We start from the raw sequence: 21864 nt of genomic DNA on the forward strand, positions 1-21864 counted from the left end.
GGATCATTTACAATACCATGTCAACACTCAGCTGTGAGCAGGGCTGCATCCCTTGAGCTCATACATGAAGCTGATGACCTCCAGTCAAACCGCTGGCTCCTCCCCGCCAGCATACAACCCTGCATGCAGCCACACCTCCCTCATACAACCTCGCAGCATCCCATCAGCCCGGGCAGACACACTGAGACACAGGACTCTCCTGGCTGAGGAGGAAGCGGACGATACCAAGAAGATTAAGAGACACAACACACAAGACAGAGGCCTCTTTGAACTGCAGGTCAGCTGACAATTCTCGGCTTCAGAGGCCGTGTATGATGCGCTCGGTTGATGAAAAGAAATCACCAGAGGAAGGTGAGCACAAATACCAACATGGTGATACTTATTTCTTATTTTCTCATTTAGCTCATGTCAAAATTGTTGTTTTATCTAATTTGACTTATAAATCTATAGGAATACTTTTTCTTCATTTTGAGAAGTTTTTTCATTTTGTCAGAAAATGAAAACACACACACACACACACACACACACACACACACACACACACACACACACACACACACACACACACACACACACACACACCGTCAGCGGGAACAAAGACTCAATCCGTCCTAATCCGAACTCTCTGGCTGGCAAACACCAGCCGATTTGCATCATGTGTCAGAAATTGACTTTTCAAAATAAAATGTCCCACTCTGTTGTTGTCCTCTTCCAGACATGAGTTTTGGGGCAGCGTGCATTTTCTTGCGAGGAGGGAAAAATATTGTAAGTACAGCAATAACAAAAAAAATTCCTTTTTTTATTGTGAGATTGTGATTGTGCTGATGTTTGGTGGAAGTTTGATTGATTTCTATAACCCAAACGGTACGGAAAAAACGCTAAGAGATAAAAATCACACAGCGGTAATTTGTGTTGCTCTTCAATATTGCATGCCAGTGGTGATACACCTGCCAATATAGGCGTAATCTACAATTTAATTCACAATGTAATGTATGTTACAGTGACGTTTAATTCCGCAGGAATATTCTATATTGAGGTATGAAAATTAATAAAACATGTATTTTGTTGATTGTGTGTACACTGGACCAAACCAATTGTTTTTCTCTTTGTGCAGTCAAGACAACTGGCTGATGATGAGATTGATGGTAAATTAAATTCTTACAATCCACATTGGTGCATAGTCTACATTTCATTAAACTCTTGCACATTCTATCCATTTACTTGTTAATTGCCAACCTTAACTGGCTATTTGCTCTGTGCCTCTGCAGAGCTGCGCGATGCATTCAATGAGTTTGATAAAGACAAGGATGGGCTGATCAGCTGTAAGGACCTGGGGAACCTGATGAGGACAATGGGCTACATGCCCACGGAGATGGAGCTGATCGAGCTGAGCCAAAATATTAACATGAACCGTGAGTCCCTGCAGGGAAAAATATTACAAAAATATATTTGAATATCTGCACCCATTTAGTCAATTCAATTACTAATCAGTATTTTTGCTGATTAGTATTTTTTTGAACAATTTATCTCCCAAAAAATTAAAAGCACATCGCTGGTAAACCCAAGATTTAAAGTGGTGCTTTTGTGTGACCCTTAATGGTGTTACAGATGTGTCCTCAACTACAGGATTTCTGTAGTTGAGGACAGTCATACTTTTTTGACAGCAGATTGATGATAAATTGTATAGCTAGTAGCTCATCTGATGTAAAACGAATACAGAATTGAAGAAACACAGAAGAGCCCACGGAAGTCCTGAATCTTTTCTTGTGATTTTCTCTGCAGTTGGTGGCAAAGTGGACTTTGAGGACTTTGTAGAGCTGATGGCCCCAAAGCTTCTGGCAGAAACGGCTGGGATGATTGGCGTGAAGGAGCTCAAAGACGCCTTTAAAGAGGTGAGAGTGAAACATTCACTCTCAGCAGCATCAATGCCAGATTTGACAAAATACTCACTCGCTGTGATGCCATAAAGAAACCACTGACCGTAATTTCTTATGCTTCTTGTGGTTTGCCTGGTTAGTTCGACGTGGACGGAGACGGAGAGATCACCACAGAGGAGCTGCGGTCTGCCATGACCAAGCTGATGGGAGAGCACATGAACCGCAGGGAGATAGATGCCATCGTAAAAGAGGCAGACGACAACGGCGATGGCACAGTAGATTTTGAAGGTGTGAACTGTCTTTTAAATGCAGTGAGATGAACATCAATAATAGAATAAATGTATCCACAATGGCTTTATAAATTAATTTCTCACTAAACTAATCACACTTTTCCTCTCTGCTGCAGAGTTCGTCAGAATGATGTCCAACAAATGACAGCTAAGGAGAACTGCGGTGGAGAAAGTGCCGTTGCACCTCTACGGTTATGCGTTGATACTGATGTCTTTCCATAAAGCCGGTTTACAGATGAACTCGTAGGCTATATGTTAACAACAAACAAGTAATCATTTTACATTTTTAATAAAGTGCTGCACAGAAAAGTCGAGCAATTTCAAGCTGTTCTCAGAGATAATTTCACATCTATGCAAAGATTGATATTGATATTTTTAAAGATTATTAAAACAAGCGTGTAAACTTTATTGATTTGTATGATGGCATTTATTTGAAATACAGAAAATCATTTTGGATCGTTTTGTTGAATTGGATAGAATTTGTTGTTATGTACAGTTATGTATTGCTAATAGAACATATTTATTCTTTATTGAATTATTCCGAAAGTATTCTTATTACTGAAACAATGTTATCGTGCAAAGATTAGCTATAAAGTTATCAAGCATTCACTATGTAGCGAATACATGTGCAGTATTCAGTCTAGGCTTGTTGTAATGTGTTGGTCTACTCTACATGATTCATTAATGGATTGATTTCACCAAGTTGAATCCTGGTAACAATAAAACATTGAAGTATTTAAACTTTGCACAAGAGTTTTGGTTTGAATGAATGCATCATGTTTCCTATGACACCTGATGAAAGCCAAGGACGTGGTGTATTCTGCAATTAGTCAGCATTTTTACTTTATCTGTCCAGTTTATGGCTTCAGTGCTGACATGCAAAGCAAATGTATTTCTCTATTCAGATGTCGAACACATATTCAGCATTACTTCCATAGTAAATCTACTTGCATAAAAATCCAAAACTCGCTGGTTGTATAATAAATCAGCAACATGATCTATGGATTTCATGTACCAAAGAGAGGATTTAGAACCCAAAAGCATCAGCGCTACTGCAGCTCTACTGTCTGCGGGTAGTTGAGGATTGAGTCACTTCCATGAACTGGTTTTGGAAGGACATTGGGATTAAGAGATCTCATAATTCTGCCATCACGATGCATAACAGATTTGTATTTTGTGCCCAAAAAAAGGCAAAAGGATGTACTTGTCCTAAAATGTAGCCTGATGTGGAGCACTGTCTGATAGCAATACCCAGTAGAGCTTTTGACGTTTGAAGAAATGCAGACACTGAGGCGGAAATGTGAGTATGAGTTTAAGAGTATTAGCTGTTTATTTGAGTTTAAAGGAAAATCAGAAAGCAAAAATAATGCGTGTACCCAGACAGAAGCACAGCAAATCAGTGCTAGTTAGTATAGTTGTTGTTTTTTTACCCACTGATACACAGTCATGTCTTATCTGGAATAGCAGTTAGTGCACATTTTACAAAAACACCAAAGTTGTGTCAAATTTGTACCAGACTTTGCTCATAGTTCCCTTCCCAACCTGATACAAAGACCTGTGAACAGAATATGTGGTTATTCTTCAGTACTGTGTCAAACTGACCCAAAACTCGGATTAAACACCTGTGTTGAGGGAATTTAGGGGTTGTGGACGGGGACACCGTGCACCCTCGCAGTCTGGGACACATCAGACAGACAGATGTTATTGCATGACATACGTGGCAGACTTCAAAAGGACGGACAGATGGGGCACAAGAGCTTATAGTCCCAATTAACAAAAGTGAAGCTGGTTTTGAACACATCTGTCAGTCGCACTCTACAGATTGGATACTATGGGGCATAGCTGTGGCAATATGCTTAATGGACACGTAAGAAATGTTCAGTGTTGAACATAAATGCTCTTTTGTGAAAGCAGGCAGTGAACAAATATATTATATCGGAAGGATTCACATTGTCACATTGTTTCATGTTTTATAATGCAATGTATGTGTGGACATATATGTGTTTGACAGGGAGGTGCCATTTAAACTAGTGTGAAGAGAGGTTGATGAGGTCAAAGCAAGAATCAGATGATGTAACGCTCGCTGCCAGGCCTTTGCCCTGATCCTTCCCTGATCCCTCAAACATCCAGCATCAACCTTCATCGCATTAATCCACAATAATCTCTCCCTCAGTCGCTCTCTGACTCAGTTCAGAGGTAGCCACTCTGCCGAGCAGCCAGTGGTCGGGCACTTAATGAGAACTACGGTTTAACTGTTTGCAATCATCTCCCATCATTGATAGCCATTCGCTCTGTCTTTGTTTGCTTGTGCAGATTTGCTTATTCCAATGGTCTTGGTAATCTTTCTGAGAAGTGGTTAGGCTGCGTGACCACCTGCCCAGAGAGAGTAAATACAGTTTATCAAAGTCATCTCGTCTTTTCCTGCTTGCATTGGTCCGTGACTTTCTTTTATAACATTATATGAGCAGTATTACATCATACCAACAGCTATATAATCTCATACAACCAGGGTTTTCACTAATAATTTGTATATACATCTATTTCACTGTATATACTTATACATACTTCTATTTAACTGTATATACACTTCATATACACTGCATATTTGACGGCTACATGTGTTGTGTGCTGTGCGTTAATAACCCAATTACATTGTTGCTATAGCTTTTTCTGATTCAATTCAGCCTCTATGGTTCTTTTTGCGAAATGTCAACATTTACTGCAAGTTGTAGTAATACACTTTTATGTATACTTCCAAATATAATAAAAGTTGTGTTCCAATAATTTTGAATTCAGTCTTTTTCCAGTCTGAGAACTAAAGTATAGATAACTATATTAATGTTCATGCAAAACATAATCAAAGTGCAGCTTTCTGCATTTGGAGGCGACTGACTAGATTCTGAATTGATTATAACAGATCAAAAATAAGATCCGTCAGACTCTAAAGGATCTTATTTTTATATTCATATCTTATAGAGAAGAGCTATAAGCTATAAGTCTTATAGCTTATAGCCCTTCTCTATTACATGGCGTATTCTAATCAACAACAACCAAACAAACAACATAAACCGAAATTGTGCTGATGTTTGACTAGATCAGAGCGATTTAAGTAGTCTTTCCGAACGTAATGCAATAAAACGACATACTTCGCCACTTAAACAAACAAAAAGTGCTCAAACCACAGAGCTCAGCTGTCATTCCAACTGTCCAATCAAAACAATTGATTCACTAAACGGAAGCCGGACAGGGACAAACGCGTTATCCAGTAAACGCGCTCTCGTAGCTCTGGTGAAACGTGTACGATAACAAACGCAAGTAGTCTTCTAACTTTATAGTGAAAGTATGATAAGTATTATAAGTTTACTGATACACACATTGATAAGTGCACGGTGTGTTTTTAAATATATTGGTGTCCTTTAGTCTGCTTTAGCAGCTAACGTTAGCTGAGTAGCGCGTTCTGCTGCTCGCTGCGTGCTTCCCAGCAGTCAGTCCTCACTCATGGTTGTAGATCATGTTACACACTAAAAGCTACAGCACTTTATTCTGAAAACAATATTAGGCTTCAGGCCCAGACATGTTCATTGTCTGTCTCATTAGATTAGATAGATACTGGGCTAACATAGACAATTCAGGTTGTAAGCTAACTCACGTGCCGAGCTCTTAGTTGTTAAGGTCGGACTAAGTGATCTTTGTTTCTGTCCACACAGGTCTCCACTGATGTTGACCGGATGTAGAAGCCTTTCCTGGACATTTTTTTCACTTTGTACTAGGAGGAGCTTCACCTCACAGGCTGCTCTCTGCTCCTCTGCCTCAACAGTTTCATCCATCCCTCCTTCTCTTTCCTCAGCATCTTCCAGTCACAGCTTCTTTACAAGCCGACAAACTCCGGTCGCCCTCCACTCATCTCTTCACTTCTCTCCCGTCCGCTGCCTCTCTCTTTCTGCTCACTATTTGGGCCCGATGGAGCTTAAGGAGGTTCTGCAGGTGTTGGAGCAGCTCGCCCCTCTGTCTCTAGCTGAGTCGTGGGATAATGTCGGCCTTCTGATCGAGCCCAGCAAAGGTCGGCCTATTCGAACCATCCTGCTAACCAACGACCTTACAGATGCTGTCATGGACGAAGCAGTGACCATGAGCTGTGACCTCATCATCTCATATCACCCTCCGTTGTTTCGGCCAATAAAGCGTCTGGTTCAGAAAGATTGGAAGCAGCAATTGGCCATCCGGGCTGTGGAGGCCAGGATAGCGGTCTTCTCCCCTCACACTTCGTGGGATAGTGTTAAAGGAGGAGTGAACGACTGGCTGGTTGGGGGGCTCGGTAAGATGTCATTCTGAAGGGAAAATGTATCAGACACAACTACAGGACTTGCATATTTAATTAAAGTACAGGCTAACATGTTGTGACACATTACACTATTCTGACCAAGTGTTCCCCGTCTTGTATTTTTCCATCTCTGGTGTCCATCTTTGACTCACAGGTAGCGGGCAGGTCTCGGTGATAAGTCAGGCCCTCGGTGGCGCCTCCCAAAGTCACAAACTGGAGTTCACAGTCAAAAGCACAGAGGAACTAAACGGTGTTATGGAGGAACTGAAGTCTTGTGACAGTGAAACAACACTACAACATTCAGTCAGCAGGTCCTGTTCATCTTTTAACTACAAGTTCCATATACTTTACCTCGCTGCAGACAATTTCCAAAACATAGAATAGGTTTTACATACATTTTCTGTCATTCAAGCACCCTTTACTGTAATTTCTTAATTTCAGTGCAGTTTAAAAACCACTGAAACTTTGAAACTTTTTGACTCTTGAAATCTGCTTTCTTTTTCCAAAGTTGTGAAAACCGTGTTTGTGCAATATTTGAGTGTCAGTTGTAATGAAGAAACAGCCACTGCTACTGTATTTACAACATCCAGTCTCGGTTTATTATTCTGGTTCTGATTTGAAAGGTAATTAGCTTGTGAATGCAATTCAGGAGTTGACTTTCACACCTTGGATATCAAAGCTTCTGGCCTGAAACACCGACCCTGTTCCCAGCTCCATTACCACAAGCTGGTTCCATAACGTTGACACCTCATAAAAGGCTAAAAATCATGCAGACTGAATGACCAATTACAAGCAAGTGTGGACTTTCACAAAATACTGAAAAGACCACAATCTAGTAATCTATGTTATGTTTAGTAGTAATACAAGGTATACATCATTTGTAGATAATAGGTTTAAACATGCAAAATCCCACTGATCACCACTAAGGTCCTTTGCACTGGTGAATAACAGTTAATGTCTCCTCACAACAGACCAGACAGCAGCGGGGTCCATGTCATCGTAACCTGCAGCGACTCAGCGTTGACACCGAGTGTCCAGACTCTGTTACGACACAACGCCGCCAGCCTCTCCCTCAGCATCCTGAAGTTAGAAAAGGTACAGCACAAACGCTTCACTGTTACATGATGAAGAACATTATGTTTCAGAAACACACACAAAAAACAAGATTTCTTTAAGATGGAAATAGAGCTCTATATTGATCCTTTTTAAAAAGCTAATCTTTCCATTTCACAAAGCAGTTCATGGAAAGTTATAGTATTATATACTGCCATCCGGTTTTATGCATAGTAGGTACTTATCATATTTTTTTTTACTAACTGTCCACCTTGCACTCCCTGCAGCCCCCTCTCCCGGGCTATGGCCAAGGACGACTTAGTGTTTTGGACCAGCCAATAACCCTGACAACAGCCATCCAGAAAATGAAGTCTCACTTGGGTTTGAGTCACCTCCGTTTGGCTCTGGGATCTGGGCAGACACTAGGTACTGAACTCTTATACAAACTGGAGGTTACCGAGTTAAATAAACATGTAAACAATTTGACGGACATTAACACTTTCCCATTAGGCGAGCATTGGGTGCAGCAGATGTCCTGAATGGTCCAACAAATTGTGGAACAACCACAATATCTGAATGTGTGTGTGTAAGTCATTGTTCTGGTACTTTTTCAGAGTCCTCTGTGAGTACTGCGGCTGTGTGTGCTGGATCTGGGGCTTCTGTACTGAACGGCGTCAAGGCAGACCTCTACATCACAGGTAAACATTTCAAGACAAACATTCAAAACAGTTATAAATAACTGATAATATTAGTTTTACTGTCAATATATTTGCTTGACATTGTAATACCATTGTTCAGGTGAGATGTCCCACCATGAAGTGCTAGACGCCGTGATGATGGGAACTAACGTCCTCCTCAGTGATCACAGCAACAGTGAGCGTGGGTTTCTGGCTGTGTTCAGGGAGAAGCTGGCTGTGCGTCTTCCTGACAGTGTAACAGTGGCGGTGTCGAAGGCTGACAGGGACCCTCTGGAGGTGGTCTGACCGCCTTGGAGCTACAGCTGCACCAGTTAGTCTGGTGGATACATCTATCTGCTGGATACAACGTCCAAAAACACCTTCCACTTTTTCTAATGGAGCATTTGAGATGGATGTGTATGATATGATTTCACTGTAAAGCTATCTAGTAGCCGTAAAAGAGTATTTCCATATATCTGTGCCTCATGTAATAATGAAAGGTGCTTCCTTTGGTACTTTCTTGTTATCAGGTATTTATGGCAGGGCCTAAATAAAAATGGGTTCTAGTTGATCACAAAAATGGTCTGTAGGTCTGTTGGCCTACAAATACACAGTGAGAGCTGAATATAAAGCATGTAACCTGAATGCATGTCTCTTTTGCAAAATGTGTTTTTTATCCTAGTAATCTGGGACATCAAGTGTGCCCTTTGGTGTTGTGGAGAGAACATTTCAGCATGCACAAATCTTCCGTAAAAGGAAGAGTGTTTGCATCCGGATCACAGAAACGGTAATCCCCATCAGATTAAAAGGCTTGTTGTTTCATCGTAAACATGCTGGAGGAAATCGGACAACCCCCTGTCATGCAGGAAGTGTTCAAACAGCAGGAACGTCTGAGCGAACAACGGAAATTTAAATACAAATGCCTCTTTTTTTCAGTCACCTGACCTTTAGGCCTCAGCGAGCAAACAACGGTGGATATCAAACTACTTCTCACATGCATGTCAGAGTGCAGGCCCTATGGAAATACTTAATGCACTTTAAACCTGCCCCCACTCTAGTAATGGTGTGAAAAAAGCAAGCAAACAAACAAGTAGCTGTCCTCATCATGGGCTATTACAGAGTCTGGTGGCTGACACACCTGTCTGTTCGTAAACACATTAAGAGACATCGCACACACCTCGCTGCCCCCATCAAGGTAATGACATCTCGCTTGGTGTGGCGTTCACACCTCCACTTCCCCTCAGACCTCACAAGCTTTTATCTTCTCCAACACACACACACACACACATACATACATACATACATACACAGATGGAGAAGGACAACAGCAACTAGAACAACATTTATACTTCACTCCTGTGAAGTGGCTCCAGCTGTCACTCTTTAAAGAAATGTCTATGAGCAGGTATACTGAAAGCCTTTAAAGAGTTCTCTTGAAATCACACAGCCGAACAGTTTATTCTGTTTGATCATTTGAGTTGCAAACTCTCTCCAGATGTAACAGTAATTCTCTGCTTAAGAGCATCTATGGTCCGTTGTCTTGTCCTCCAAAAATGAATATTAATACAACACCTACAGGAGAGATTATGCTGCATAATGAGTACTTTTACTTGAGGTACATTTTCTTTATACTTCTCCTTAAGAAGCATTTTGATTGCTACTACTTGCAAAGAGTATTCTCACATTGTGGTATTACTGCATTTAATAAAGTGAAGGATCTGAATATCCGTCGTTCTAACTAGTTGACTGCATGGTCCTACCAGCAGAGGTTCGTCTGCGTGGTCCACGTTGAGTGTTTTAACTACAAATCCTGTCTGCTCGCCAAACTTTCCTCAAGTGATGGCAGACTTATCCAGAAAATGCCTTTCCAAAGTTGACTTTAATACCCAGCTACATACATGAATTGAAACTTCTGGACGTTTGTATTGTGGCCAAATTGCAGCCGTCGGCCAAACTGTCTCCTCTTCCACTTTCATTCAAGGCCCGACCCCCCGCTGAGAGGAAGAAACATGTCGTCAAGTCATCAAACAGCCACAGGGGTCCCACCAGTAAACGAATAGATGCATATGTATGCATAAAAGGCATTTTAAATTTGGGTAGCATTACCTAGAATTATTACAGAAAATCTTGAAAGTCAGGTAACAAATTGCAGTTGTCTGTTTTACATCCGACACACAACAGTAGCTGACTAAATGCTGTACTAATAACTAAAATTGAAGATACGTTTGTATAATGGATTTATTAAAGCCAGCTTCTCCTGTCAGTGGTTTTTACATCACAATGTAGAAATAATCAAGTCAAAGTCAAAGAACAGAAGAATTAGCAACAAAATATATTAAAGTATCAAAAGTAAATGTACGATATATATGTGGAGCAAATTTAAACTACTTGATTTAGTTTAGGTCGTTTACTGTTTAGCAATACATCAATGTCTTTTTTGATGGAGGTAAAATGCTTATCTGCAAAGTATATAGTAAAAAGCACAACATTTGCTTTTTGTGAAAAAGAATACTCAACAAATAAAGAAAAACAACAACAAACTATACTTGAGTTGAAATACATACCTACACTGACATGAAATAACACACATCCCACTCATTTTCAAACCTGACACCAAAGTAAACGCTATAGATGTTGCAAATCACCTCTATATGATTGTTGTTGTTTATGTTTGTCAAGCGAGGGACAGGAGGGAAGATGAGGGTGTAGTGTGGAGAAAAGGGGAGGCAAATTTAGAGCTGTGTAAAAAAAAAGGGGGCCATTTGGCCTTATGTGTGAAGCTCCACACACCTATTTAACCGAGCATTTCACCGCTGTGGGCATTTGCACCAGAAGACAGCTGAGGGAAAAGAACGGACACGGAGGGGACAGAGAACAGAACATTTTAAGAAGAGATCTCAGTACAACAGAGGATTGATATCACAAATCTGAATTTGGAAAGGTGAAGAAGACGATTAGAAGAACAGACACAGGCTACGAAGATGCTGAGTGTGGAGATGTACCCCAGTTTGGCTCTGGGGCCTCAAAGGATGGGGGACTGCTTTTACAGAGGTGAGAGGGAGTGTGTGTGCGCGTGCGTGTGTGTGTGTGTGCGTGTGTGTGTGTGTGTGTGTGTGTGTGTGTGTGTGTACATGCATGCAAAAATACATTCATGGAGAAATGTGATTTAATGCTTTCAAACTGTTTGCTTAAACGTCTTGCATGTTTTTCTGAAATACTTTTGAAATAATGTCAACCGAAAGGACTTCTCCATCACAGAGGCATCAAGCTAACTCAGATGTGTGTCACACCTCCTCTGGGTGGGGCTATACAAATAGTTTTTCATGAACTGATCACGAGAGATTTGAGATTTAGATGTTGGCTCATTGAGTACCAAATATGTTCTTCAAGGGATTTCCACAACTCATAAGATATAAGTAGACAGCCATAATTTACACTGTGTTCACCTTATTTCAAACATTCATGTAAAGGTTTTTTCCTCCCCATAGACCGGCAGGCATCAGCCCACATGCCGGTGTTCCCTACTGCCTGTGATGTGGCGGCCAAAGTCCTGCCCCCAAGGCTGCTGCCCCCCCTGCCCATCCCCAATGACACAACCACCAAAACCCCAAAAACTGATGTGAGGATGGAGCTGGAGAATGCGTCTTTGTGGAAACAGTTCAGCTCTGTGGGCACAGAGATGATCATCACGAAGAAGGGCAGGTGAGAGAACATAGTGCAACGACCTTTGACCCAACTCTCTCTTAAGTTCATATCTATAACTTACAACTACCTGTTTCTTACATCTTTTCTGCTTTTTGTCCACTCTTAGACGGATGTTCCCTGGGTTGAGGTTAAAGCTCTCGGGCCTGAACCCATCTCTCCGTTACATCCTGCTCCTGGACATCATCCCCGTGGACAACTCCCGCTATCGCTTCCAAGGTGGTGGCTGGCAGGCTGTCGGCGGGGCAGAGGCGAGGCTACCGGACCGGGTTTTCATCCACCCAGACTCGCCTGCCACAGGTGCCCACTGGCAGAGCCGCACCATCTCGTTTCACTACGCCAAGCTCACCAACAACACACTGGACTCACAGGGACATGTGAGTCCTGCAGGCTGGCTGGCCCAGCACATATACAGTGCCAAACCTCCACTGGTAGAAATGATCTTTATGCTGCATTTTGAGTCAATGTCTTTTCTTTTAAATTCCAGATAATCCTGCACTCGCTGCATCGCTACCAGCCCAGAGTTCATGTGATTGAAGCCAGGGACGTGCTGAGATGGGGCGGAGGGCAACACACCTTCGTTTTCCCTGAGACTCAGTTTCTCACAGTCACCGCCTACCAGAATAACAAGGTACCATCATACTACATTTATATATGAAGAAAGGGCTAATGGTTCGGCACTAAATTACTTGCATGACTTGCAATCAGTGCAGTTCAAGATTAAGAAGAAATTATATGTATCAATTGAGTAGCAGAGTAACGGTGCCTTGATCATATTTCTCTGAGCAATAATAGATAGTTTGTAAGAGATTCAACGCAAAATGAAAAAAACATCAACTGAGAGCCAATAACAGAAGCAGAGGGAAAGTAAACTAACTGCAAAATTGTTTCTTTGTTGTTTTTAGATCACAGAGCTGAAGATCAACTCCAACCCCTTCGCTAAAGGCTTCCGAGATGACGGCATGAACAGCAAAAAGTAATTCACAACATATGCCCACACAGAAACACATCACACCGTTGCATACTTATCGTGGAGGATCTAAATATAAACTGCCTCTTTTTTTTGCAGACAAAGAGATGCAAGACAGAAGCGCAAAATATCTGTCTCGACAGACCCCTTGGATATTGGTAATTGGGATGCCACTTTAAATCCTTATTTCGATATAACTCTTACTTGTTGCCGTGTCTTAAAACACAGCTTCTATCTTTCTCTCTCAGTGAACTGTGATCCATGCGACTCCACCGAGCTGCAGCCCATAACCACCGGCACAGACCTGCAGGCCCTCGCTCTGGCCTCTCTGCCCCAACTGCCTGACCCCTCTTGTGGGTTCAGACCAGAAGGAGATCCCTATCAGGACACTCTGGTCCCGGAGCATCAACTAGATCTCGGCCAGGCATTCATGGCTTCGCAGATATCTGATATCGGCATTTCCATGGTCAATGGGATGCAAGACACAGGGGGAAGTGAGGTGGAGAATCATATGATTGAAAGGTAAGTGGGCACGATGAGAGGAATTTATTATTGTGTGCATGTTCTTAAATTCATTAAGCAACAAATCTTTTCAACACTAAGATTTCTGTTTTTTCTTTTTCTCCACCACAGATCAGACACTATTGGTGAACCATCGTATACATCCACCTTCTCCGCTACCAACTCCTCCTCTTTCCCCTTAGCTCCTCTTCCTCAGTCATCCTCCTCCTTCCCCTCACTCCCCGTTCCTGAATCTTCAGATACATCCAATCCTCAGCCTATCGACTATCCATCCATTCTCTCCTCCTCCCCGACTCTTTCCTCCTCTTCCTCCTCCACTCCCTCACTGCAGCAGACCTCCTTCACCTTCCCCACGCCACCTCCCTCTAGCGCCTCCTCGCCACAGTCTCTCCTGTCCTCCACCCCCTCAGTCAACACCTATCACACCATCGCAGAGACAATCAGCCCCCATACATCTACAGACGCCTCTTTTCCCGCCCAACCTTCCACATGTCAGTCTGGACTGCAGGATCAAATATCAGTTCATTCTCTGCTCATTCAACCTAGTCATACTCTACAGGGTGAACCTATTACCAGTGGAAATAACTCATCCATTGATCAAAGCTCGGCAGCATTTACCTATCCAAATATCTTCCCTGCAAATCCTGATCCTGCTCCAGTTACCGCTCAGTATTTCCCCAACTACAGTCACCCGCAGGCTCCCAGCCTGTCGTGCTCTCATGGCGCCCCCACATCTTTTGCCTTCCCCTCTGTCCCTCCACACATGCAGAATCTGTCATTTTCCAATGTGTCTCCCAGCTCTGCCCACCATGCCCTTCACCTCCCAAACCTGAGCCACCAAGCCCAGGCTGCATCCCTGGCTTCCTTCCCTCCCTCCTCCTTCACTCATCCATCATCCTCCCTTCCTCACCCTCACCCTACCTTCCAACCCTCGTCTTGCTTGGCTGTTTCCTCTTCTTTCCAGCAGTCTGTCTCCTCAGCTCCCTCAATGGCCCCAACAGCTCATCCTCAAAACCTGCGCAACGCCTCCACCTCCTCATACCCTCCAGTTGAGATAGGTGCCATCCCACAGTTCAATCCTTCTGCTCCCTATCGTCCAGAGATGGTACTGCACCACCCGTCTCTTCTCCCTCAGCTGGATCCATCAATTCCCTCCAGTCTTCCCTCCTCCACCCCTCCCCCAACCCTCTACTCGGCCTTTCCATCCTACCCTCTCCGGCTTTGTCAGGACCCTCACTCATCCATCTCCATCCCATTCAGGCATCTATACAGACAACCCCAACATGGACACACCCACCCCCAGGGGCCCTACCTGGATATGAGCTCAAGAGCTGTGTTTTAAAATATAGAAGAATGTAAAGTTGTAAAAATATTTTGGCTTGATAGCGCTTTTAGGGGTTTTAGCAATTTCTAGCATCAGTTCAAGAAGCATACTGTACTGTGGTGTGTGTGTCTTCCCAAATGGTTCAGCTGATAAACAGATGAACATGATTGAAATTTGTAAATAGCTGTTGAAGATTTCCTTTTCAAATATTCATTCCAGTATGAAAAATTATAATAAAAAATAATCCATACTCCAGGCTTTTGTGTATACATTTCAATGAAACACTGAATTAAAGGGGTTGCATCACAATTTGTTTGCTGTCATTTAGATGTTTGTGTTTGCCAACAAGCAAATCAGAGCAAAAGTTATCTATTCTGGGAAATATACTAATGCTAGTGCTTATTTGGGAGTCACATATTGGTAACAGGCAGCTACTAAAAAAAGATATATAATAGTAATTGCAGGGGACATATGGCTGAACCATAACCAACAGGCGCAGTGACAGCGGCAAGTCCCGCAGAACCAGCATTACTCTGAGTTTTAAAGATGCTGGAGCTAGCTGTACCCCGGTTTTGGTCTGTCTGCTAACCCAAGATGCTACTGCTAGCCCTAGCTTCAAATTGAACGAACAGACATGAAAGTGGTATAGATCTTCTCGGCAAGAAAGTGAATAACAGTATTTCCCAAAATGACAAACTTTACTTTGGAATTGCAGGGAAACATTTAGACAAATATCAAAACCACTTCCACTTCACACAAACATGAACTTGACCAATTTAGGTTAGTCGGTAATGTTGGCGGTATCTGTGCCGCACCAACATCAAGTTATCTTTAGTATAAAAAAAAACCGAGGTCTGGACCACAGTGACCTCAACAGTGGGCATACTGCCATGTGCAGCAGTTAATCATTTCCTCTCCTGACTGCTTTGCTTGGTCTTTCTTGGAAAAACATATTTAACCACCAAGCGCCCTCAGAAGTGAACTCTCTGGAGGGTCTGTTAGATATCCACTTTTACAGATCCTTATTGCAATATCCCGAAAGGATCACAACGTTAGCTCTGTTTCACTGTTAAAAAGACAACATTATTGTAGCTATAACTATAAATGCAACCATTGAATTCTGCTTCTTGACCCATTTTGATTGCGCTCCTATCCAAATGCCTCATCGCAGACTAGAATTAGCTTTTACAGCCAATTTTTTATTCCAAAGCTTCGATCTAAAATGTCAGAGCCAACATGACAAATGTTTTAATAAATAACAAAGTGAACCTTTAAAGTCCATTTTGTAGAAATCGAGAAAAAACGCTTGTGGGTTGATGCTAAAGGTCAATTTGATGTTTACTTGAGTTTCGTCACCCATTAACCAATGAGTGTATGAAAAGAGGATGATTGGTCTACACACAAACCTTCAAATCGCAGCTGCATAGCTTTCCATCATTCAGGTCTTCAGAGAGTCAGTTGTGGGAAGTAGGGTAAGGTGTTTCCAAATACTGACTTCTTTTAAACTTATTTATTTTTTCAATGTTACTGTCAAATTTAAATGTGATCGGCAGCTTTGGCTTCACAGACACCTAATTCAAATTGTACTGTCTCCTTTAGGCTGTTTTGTTTTGTATCATTCGATGTTTGCAGTCAGGGGGATAATGTCTCTTTGACACTACGGATCATTGTATTTAACACACACCCACACATACCCACGCACACACGCACATACACATACACACACACACACACACACACACACACACACACACACACACACACACACACACACACACACACACACACACACACACACACACTCCAGATACAGTCTTCTCAGTGAGCAGACAACAGACACCTCAAAAGTACAACAAAAAGAGATTCATACTTTACTTCAAATCCTTGAGACACAACCTGTAAGCTGAGTCAGTGACATACAAACACACACATAAAACTTTTCCGGGGATGATGATGTCTCGCTTGCGTCCGTCACTCCCTCACCTGTTGTCGCTGAGGCTGTTGGGTACTGGCGCCTCCCGGACAGTGGCGGCCAAGAAGTCTGACCTTCTCTCAGCGACTCTGGCCTTTGAGGAGCCCAGTGCCTTCAGGGTGAAGAGTTTGGGTGAGCTGCTCCGTGCTCTGGGTATCTTCCACCTCTGTTCCTTCCCTGTGCTTGTCAACAACAGTGGGAAGGTAAGAATAGAGTTTGTGAGTTTGTTTTTATTAAGACTGATGAGTGAATGGATAACAAGAGTTTGTGAGTCCAACACGAAAGGCAATCTATTGGTTTTGTGATGAGTAACCCAATAAATTGCATTTTGTGACTATATTTTGATCGGACATGATACTGTGCTGGAGCGTAATGGAGAGACATATTTTATATATATATATACATACGTCTATATATCTTCATATCTATATTCTCCTTTGACAGGAATGTTATCAAGGCATTGACTGTGTTGTCTTGTTATGATTCCTTGTTTTTACACTACTGTTGTGTATTGCACACTATAAATGCGTGACCAAAATGTACAATAGGAGTTGCAGTGGTAGAGAAAGTATTCTGAATTTAATTAAAAGTACCAATACCACACTGTAAAAATACTACAAGTAAAAGTGCACTGTAAACGTTACTTAAGTAAAAGTATGAAAGTATAATCAGGAAAACATATGTAGAAAGTATTACAGTTTTAAATACTCAAAGCAGAATAGCAGCCTGTTTGACTGTTGTACTGTTATATCACTAGATTATGATCACTCATGCATTAATGTAAAAGCAGGATTTTTTACGTTGTAGCTGGTTAAGGTGCAGCTAATTTGTTTAATATTTTATGAAGGACTTTCATTATGGATAGATCTGCTGATTCATATATTTCTGAATATATTCTAGATTCTGAAAATAGTAAGAAATGTCATCACATGGTCTCATATCCCAAATTGACACCTTCATAATGCTGATGTTTTGTCCAACCAACTGCACCAAATTTAAAAGGATTAAAGATACATTAAAAGGGAAAAGCAGTAAATCCTCACATTTATGAAGCTGGAATCTTTTGCATTCAAAATGACTTAAATTAGAAGTAGAAAGTGGCATGCAATAAAAAGTACAATTTAAAGTACTTGTATCTGACTTATGTCTTTTTATTTCATGACCCTTTCTACTTCTCATTTAAGTCACTTCTTACAGCTGATATCAGTGTCACGCTCCCTCCTGGGGAGGAGGGTGTTCTCCTTGCTGCTGCGGCCCACCGTGTACGCCCAGTTTGTGGCCGGTGAGAATGAGAGGGAGATCTCTCAATCCATGGAGAAGATGAGCTTGCTGGGGCTGAGGCCCATGCTGGCGGTACCAATTGAGGAGGATCTGGGAGAGAGCACAAGGTACGACTAATCTTGAATAACTCTGTGTCCTCAGGCTTGACAAAATAGAAAAGCACAACATATATAAACAAACAGCAAAAAAAAACTGAATGAATAAACATCATTTCACATTGTAATTGGAAGCTGATTGTCCTCAAAGACAAAAATAGATGATAGAAGAAACAGTGGAGATGCTCCGGTTATTCTTAAGTATGCTCCTCTTTTGGGCAATTACACTGACTTAGCTCATATGAATGTGGTTACACATGTCCTCCTGTGATCTGCTGTGCATGTACCATACTTTGGTGGTTTTGAAATAAAGAGAGCAGGGTGTAATACTAATAATGTTATTTTTGCAAATTCAGTGCTGATTTAGAAAGTCTCCCAGTTTGACATATTGAATCTCAGCCCACTGGAAACCCACATTTCCATTTTACACTTCTGTTTAAAAAGTGAAAGTGAAGTGTTCAAAAGTTATTGCTTTTTGTCACCACCAGTGAGAATAGATATGACGACAACATGGAGGCCATGTTGGAATGTGTGCGGATATCACACAGCAATGCCTGGAGCAAAGACCCGATGATGCAGCTGAAGATCACAGCTCTGCTCAGCCCGGAACTGTGTGTAAGGCAGCGATTTCCATCACCATTCATAACGTTGCTACGAAATTACTACTCCAAGCCATTTTCAATTGAACTGCTATTATCATATTTGGAAATTAGATGTTATGGAAGAAATGTCAATTTTCAAATACTACATATTTCAATGGGGTCGGGGGGTACACTAACCTTTTGGACTATTTCGGTAAGGAAAACCAGTTAGGATATTCCCAGGTTTTGTAGGTCAAACAGTAGCTAAATATAATTCAAATATGTGGGAAAAAAAGATAAGAACACACATTTGAGTGTTTGCTGTTTTCAGGACTGTTCCAGTTTGTTCGTGGAAGTTGTGGATACTTATTATGTCTTTTTCTCTGCTTGTGTAAAGGTGAAACTCACAACCATCATCACCCAACACCCGTATGACCTGAATCTTCTTGTCAGAGCAATGGACGGAGATGTCAGATAACTTCCTTTTGCCCAAGTTTATATATATATACACAAAGATTTACAGAGTTGATGAGGGTGATTCTGTTCAATTAAATGTTAAATGACCTCTGACCTTTGTCTGAAACTGCCTCTTACAGCCAATTGAATTCCCTGGTTTAAATGAAAGTGAAATTGCCCATTTCCTCTGTGGCCTGCAGAGACTCAACACAATAGCAGAGGTACAAGTGAATGGAAGTTCATGGGAGAACTGCATCGAACTGAAATTGTTTTGTAATTCTCAATTACTACTTTGCATCTTAACTTTATTTAAAAAAATCCGTTGTACATTTTTAGGCAAGCGTAAACAAAGTCAGAGTCCTGGTTGATGCAGAGTACACCTACATGAATCCCGCCCTCTCTCTTGTCACTATGGCGATGATGAAGAAGTTCAACAAAAATGGTGCCTGGATTTGGAACACATATCAGTGTTACCTCAAGGCAAATATGTTTTTCTTTTCTTCTCATTTTTTACAAATGTAAAAACTGAATACCGTAGTTAATAAGATTAAGAATGTTCTTACATTATCAGACATCCCCCTCTCCGTCTGTGTTTTTCAGGAGTCCAGGTCTCTCCTGTTAGAAGCTCTGCGGCTGTCAAAGGATGAGGGTTTCTGTCTGGGGGTCAAGCTGGTACGAGGAGCCTACATGGACAAAGAGAGGAAGCTGGCGGAGAAAGAGGGTCGTCTGGACCCCGTCCACCAGAGCTGGGAGGACACCAATGACAGGTGGAAAAGAGGAAGTGGTCATTACTCAGAACCAGGCATCCCAGATAAAGCAAAAACTACAGTCTGAGTCTAGCCACTCCTCTGGGTTCCATCAGTGGTACCAATGGACATGAACCTTTTCATCTGGATTCAAATCCACTCATTAGCTGTGTCTGTTGCATTGAGTAAACTTCTGGTTTCCTCATCTTTTTCAAATGGGTTTTTGGTTAGATGCCTGAAATTAAGAGATTTCCGAAGTTCTATTCTCTGACCTAAAATATATCAGAAACAATCCGATGGCTTTTTGTCAAGAAAACCAGTTTGATGCTAACTTCCAGTTTGGCCTACACAAATACTTCATCTCTGCAGCACTCTAGTGCAAATACTATGATCATTTTTCGACACTGAACTTGATTCCCACACGTTTCATCTATTTACTGTACTTGTGTTTGTGCAGTTACAACGGCTCACTGGATGTGATGCTGGAAGCCATTTTGCAGAAACCTGAGCGATACAGGATCATAGTTGCCACTCACAACGAGGAGTCAGTGAGGCGAGCCGCCAAACGGTTAGACCACGTGATATGAAAAATTGCACGGTAGTCTGAAAATAATAAGCAGAACTTTGTGTGGCATGAATGGGTTTTTCTGCTTCCTTCGTCTCCACAGATTTCACATCAAAAGAGGTTTATAGGTGCACGTGTGAAAAAAATTGTATGAAGCCCTCTGACAATGTTATTATGAGTCCTCTTTTAATCATCTCTTGCGACTGCTGCAGGATATAATGTAACTATTGTGTATGTCATCTTCAGAATGGAAGAGTTGGGGATGGACAATGATGGAGGCTCAGTGTGTTTCGGCCAGCTTCTGGGCATGTGTGATCACGTCTCCCTCACACTGGGTGAGCTGTGCCTCAACTGGCCTTCTTTACGTTCACACTTTCTGCAAGAGCTCCTGTGTCTTTTTTAACTACAGTTGAAAGAGGGACTGAACTTGCAAGCCTTCAGCTGTCAGCCAGCTGCTCTGACCACCTCTTCATGTAAACTACACTGGGCAAGAATGACATGCTAAAATACTCTCTCCTCTTCCCTGCAGCAAAGGAGGGTTATGCAGTATACAAGTCAGTGCCATACGGCTCAGTGGACGACACGCTCCCCTACCTGGTGCGTCGGGCTCAGGAGAATCGCATCGTATTGCAGGGGATTCGCAAAGAGAGGGACCTGCTGAGGCAAGAGCTCTACAGAAGACTGAGCCTTAGAGGAGTCAGCCAATAAGCTACCTGCAAAGAGGGAAAACCCTTTACAAATGGGTCTCTTGTCCAGATTGTATCTAGATAACCAGATTACATTTACGCCCAATATTATCGCTCCAGAGTCCACATTGACATCAAATCATTTAAGAACTGATCACTCCGTGTGAAACGGCTGCGCAGAACCCACCGGCGCTGCATTATGTATCGGCCTCAAGACATCACAAACGTGACTGAAGAACATCTACACTCGCACGCACAGGAAGAGGAGAGGAGACCCCGAGCGCAGAAAGTGCAGTGCTGATTACTGCAGAAAGCAGCTGTATTAGCAGCCATATTATTGTCAAGCATGCCAATATTAATGCACATAAATATTTCTTGAGTTATGTTTGCAACCTCCTATGAAAGTCATAACCTTCTGTATGCTGATGAATAATTAAAGTAAATTAAACTTGCAAAAGATAAATACATTTTGATCCAAATGACTGTAAATTGAACTGAACTGTTCACTAGACAAGAAAAAAACAATATTGACTGAAAGGACCTGGCTGGGTGTTTGCCAATTTGAGAGAATCAGAGATGAGGCCGCATTCACACCAAACTCTGTGTGTGTGTGTGTGTGGAGGGTTGTGTGTTTAACCTGCGGTTGGAGGGACGCTGGGGTTGTTAAGAAAAGAAAAGCAACCTGCAGCAGAGTTGTAACAGAATAAACTTTGAATGAACCAAGCCACAAGGGAACACAAGGCGAT

General features: G+C 42.0%; 4 protein-coding genes across 4 annotated transcripts; all 4 read left to right on the top strand.

Annotated features, from left to right (window-relative positions):
* Positions 1–314: 314 nt before the first annotated feature.
* cabp5a (calcium binding protein 5a) lies at positions 315–2312 on the top strand (the record flags this gene model as incomplete). The annotated part of the gene is made up of 7 exons (XM_079238074.1): positions 315–351; positions 716–765; positions 1115–1145; positions 1269–1412; positions 1783–1892; positions 2018–2165; positions 2284–2312. The coding sequence occupies 7 exons, from the start codon at positions 315–317 to the stop codon at positions 2310–2312; spliced, it is 549 nt and encodes a 182-aa protein (XP_079094200.1).
* A 3815-nt stretch (positions 2313–6127) lies between these two features.
* nif3l1 (NIF3 NGG1 interacting factor 3-like 1) lies at positions 6128–8789 on the top strand (the record flags this gene model as incomplete). The annotated part of the gene is made up of 6 exons (XM_079235683.1): positions 6128–6482; positions 6643–6804; positions 7465–7583; positions 7829–7967; positions 8156–8239; positions 8340–8789. 6 exons carry the CDS (start codon positions 6128–6130, stop codon positions 8522–8524), a joined length of 1044 nt encoding a protein of 347 aa, XP_079091809.1. The 3' UTR covers positions 8525–8789.
* Positions 8790–11199: 2410 nt separating this feature from the next.
* Positions 11200–14754, top strand: tbx6 (T-box transcription factor 6; the record flags this gene model as incomplete). The annotated part of the gene is made up of 8 exons (XM_079213971.1): positions 11200–11269; positions 11707–11920; positions 12030–12297; positions 12408–12551; positions 12826–12896; positions 12990–13048; positions 13139–13412; positions 13524–14754. 8 exons carry the CDS (start codon positions 11200–11202, stop codon positions 14752–14754), a joined length of 2331 nt encoding a protein of 776 aa, XP_079070097.1.
* Positions 14755–16683: 1929 nt separating this feature from the next.
* On the top strand, positions 16684–21140 carry prodh2 (proline dehydrogenase 2; the record flags this gene model as incomplete). The annotated part of the gene is made up of 10 exons (XM_079237715.1): positions 16684–16911; positions 17906–18096; positions 18573–18699; positions 19063–19134; positions 19262–19342; positions 19458–19601; positions 19722–19888; positions 20325–20435; positions 20679–20767; positions 20962–21140. 10 exons carry the CDS (start codon positions 16684–16686, stop codon positions 21138–21140), a joined length of 1389 nt encoding a protein of 462 aa, XP_079093841.1.
* Between the last annotated feature and the right edge of the window lie 724 nt (positions 21141–21864).

Source organism: Taurulus bubalis, assembly GCF_910589615.1.
Source record: "Taurulus bubalis genome assembly, chromosome: 2".
NCBI lineage: Eukaryota > Metazoa > Chordata > Actinopteri > Perciformes > Cottidae > Taurulus > Taurulus bubalis.